Here is a 3,179-nt window from a genome sequence, read left to right as displayed (position 1 = left end):
AGCTTGCAGTGCAGAGAATAAGATAAGGGTATGATTTAAAAGTGTAGCGTTCTGAACTCGAGCTATGCCATGAATGTGTCTCAACACCAAAGATTAGAAAATAAGAAGAAGACAAACTGAGCCGTGTCAGGGCACAGTTGCTCTGCATTCCACCATTATTTGCGGGCTTTATTTGAAAAATATTAAAATTTACTCACTTAAAGAAGAAAACATTTCTGAATCTTAACAAGTGTACAACTGTTTCTATTTTTTCAAGAACGTTCGTGTATTTTATTCTGGCAAGGTAATTAACAAATTTTTCTTGTGTCTAGAATGAACAGAAGATGTTTAGCCCTCCACTGTTCGAGATGGCCTAATTCCTCCAAAATCGAAAAAAAAGTTGTTTTTTCTCTTCCTAATTTTAGGCATTCATTTCCATTCTACTGTTGGGGACTTAAAAAATGCGATCCATTAGATCAATTGTCGAATTGCTTTGTTGTCCAACATTAATTGCTATATCCGACAGAAACTTGATGTAGCCAGTTGAGCGTAACAGAGGATGCATATGCAGATACAATTTTTTACATACATATAGGGCAATAATAATCATGTACAATCTTTTAATTGTGAGGAAGCAGAATATATGCATGATACGGACATCCAGGTTGATTCTTTTTGTGACACGTTTTTAATTTAACATTTTCAATTGCATGGAGGGGCCCACATTTTTTATCTGTCTAAATATTTTATAATTATTTATTTTACAGAAAGGATGAGATTTAATCACCAGGAAAAGAAGAAAGAAATCTGAGGGGAAATTATAAGGAAAATTTGGGAAACGTATTTATTTTATTATTATGATGATCTCCTCTCCATTAGGAAGAAGGTTGAAATAAACGACAATACATATGGCATCTCTTTTGAGAAATATATAAAATAAAACAAGTGCACTACAACTGTCTAATAAAAATACATCTGCATAAATAAAAACGTTACATCAACTGCGGAGACTCGATCTTCTTCTTTTTGGTAGGATAAGGCGCTTCGGCTTCGACAGCCCCTTCTTTATTTGGACCTGGTCTTCATCTTACCTGCAATAGGACATATTGTTAGGTCCCTGTCATTTGTCAATTTGTTACTAAATATACCAACTCATCCTAACCAATAATGGCATTAACTTGGTTCCGATTCGCAGTGTAATTAACAATGTAAGTACTTGTTTGTTCAAATACGGATTCTCTGATAGTTAATGTTAACTCAAGTAAACAAGAATGGAGAGCTTACCAGCTGGATGCAGTCTAGCTCTCATTATCTAGTAGTGGTGAGGAGGTGGGGGTGATGAGTAGATGTAAGGGTGTGGTGGTGCGGTGTGAACTGGAGGAGTTGGTGGCTTGTATGGTTTCTTAGGTGGTGGGGGTGGTGAGTAAACTGGTGGCTTGTAGACTGGTGTGGGTGGTGGGGGAGACTTGTAGTGGTAAGGCTTCTTGGGTGGTGATGGTGGTGGTGGAGACTTGTAGTGGTAAGGATGCTTGGGTGGTGAGTAGACTGGAGGAGTAGGAGAAGGTGGTGGTGGTGGAGACTTGTAATGGTAAGGCTTCTTGGGTGGTGATGGTGGTGGGGGAGACTTGTAGTGGTATGGGTGCTTAGGTGGTGAAGGTGATGGTGGTGGTGGAGACTTGTAGTGGTATGGGTGCTTAGGTGGTGATGGTGATGGTGGTGGTGGAGACTTGTAGTGGTAGGGGTGCTTAGGTGGTGAAGGTGATGGTGGTGGTATAAGACCTTGTAGTAAAAGGTGCTTCCTGAAAGGTGATGGCAGGTGATAAATTGGTGGAGGAGACTGCATAAAATTATTAAAAGGGTGCCATAGTGATGGTGGAGGGTGGTGGTGGAGATTTGTAGTGGTAAGGATGCTTAGGTGGTGAGGGTGTGGGTGGTGGGGGAGACTTGTAGTGGTAAGGTTTCTTTGGTGGTGGTGGTGAATGCACTGGGTGGTACGGCTTCTTGATTGGAGGAGGAGGAGGAGGAGATGAGTAGTGGTAAGGTTTCTTTGGTGGTGGTGGTGGAGATTTGTAGTGGTAAGGATGCTTAGGTGGTGAGGGTGTGGGTGGTGGGGGAGACTTGTAGTGGTAAGGTTTCTTTTTTGGTGGTGGTGAATGCACTGGGTGGTGCGGCTTCTTGTGTGGAGGAGGAGGAGGAGGAGATGAGTAGTGGTAAGGCTTCTTGGGTGGTGGTGGTGGGGATTTGTAATAGTAAGGCGCCTTTGGTGGAGGAGGTGAGAGTACTGGAGGAGGAGGAGGTGGTGGGGATTTGTAGTGGTAGGGATGCTTAGGTGGTGAGTACACTGGTGGAGGAGGAGACTTGTAATGGTAGGGATGCTTAGGTGGTGAGTAGTGCACTGGAGGAGGAGGTGACTTGTAATGGTAGGGATGCTTAGGTGGTGAGTAGTGCACTGGAGGAGTAGGAGAAGGAGGAGGTGGTGACTTGTAATGGTAGGGAGGAGAAACTGGTGGTGGAGGAGATGAGTAAGGATAGTTTGCTGAGGTTTCTGATGGCAAACTGAGAGACACTATAGCCACTAGGAGAGTGACCACAAGAGAAGTCACTGATGAAGATCCCATTTTCCCCATCTTTTTTGTTAAGAATGGGTTTTTGGTTTTCTGCCTCTTAAGCTAAGCCTCCCTCCCTTTATATAGCTTTGGTCTTTACCCTTAACTCTGGGGTAATCATGCCAAGTTTCACTTGCCAACGATCAAATTATCTTAGTAAAAAACAAGATTAATGTTAAAATAACACTAATGGGCCACCCTATGTTTGAACAGCTTATCAATTACAATACTTGACCAATGAAGCAGCCTTGACTGGATTTTGTTTAAGCCCCCCCCCCCTTTAAAAAAAAAAATTTATATCTTGCTTGATGGAATAGAAGCTTCAAGGTAATTAAACACTAAAACAAGAGAGGAATATGTTAAGAGTTAAGAAGAATGAATCCGTGACCTACTATTACGAAACAACATCGATACTATCTTCAATTTAATTACATGTATAATTCATATGAAATTTTATAAAAATGTTATCAGTAATAAAATCACTCATATTCTTCGACAGAATAAACCTATTATCACCTAAGGGTGTGACCCTTTTTACTTGAAGGCAATTTAATGCAATAAGAGTACGTTGGGGCAAAACATCAAGTTGTATTC

General features: G+C 41.3%; 1 protein-coding gene across 1 annotated transcript; it reads right to left on the bottom strand.

The window, feature by feature from the left end:
* Positions 1-800: 800 nt before the first annotated feature.
* LOC117637194 (extensin-like) lies at positions 801-2,651 on the bottom strand. Its single transcript, XM_034372029.1, has 3 exons — positions 1,857-2,651; positions 1,264-1,741; positions 801-1,070 (listed from the first exon to the last, which is right to left on the bottom strand). Exons 1-2 carry the CDS (start codon positions 2,604-2,606, stop codon positions 1,292-1,294), a joined length of 1,200 nt encoding a protein of 399 aa, XP_034227920.1. The 5' UTR covers positions 2,607-2,651; the 3' UTR covers positions 801-1,070; positions 1,264-1,291.
* Between the last annotated feature and the right edge of the window lie 528 nt (positions 2,652-3,179).

This window comes from Prunus dulcis, chromosome 8 (genome assembly GCF_902201215.1).
Source record: "Prunus dulcis chromosome 8, ALMONDv2, whole genome shotgun sequence".
Lineage (NCBI taxonomy): Eukaryota > Viridiplantae > Streptophyta > Magnoliopsida > Rosales > Rosaceae > Prunus > Prunus dulcis.
The sequence above is the reverse complement of the archived record's forward strand: the minus strand, read 5'-3'. Positions and strand labels throughout refer to the sequence as shown.

Excerpts from the sequence above, each read along its gene's own strand:
- LOC117637194 (XM_034372029.1), bottom strand. The coding sequence starts at position 2,606 with ATGGGGAAAATGGGATCTTCATCAGTGACTTCTCTTGTGGTCACTCTC. Across the intron at positions 1,742-1,856 it reads ACAAATCTCCACCACCACCC|TCACCTTCACCACCTAAGCA; the intron begins TCCACCATCACT and ends ATACCACCACCA.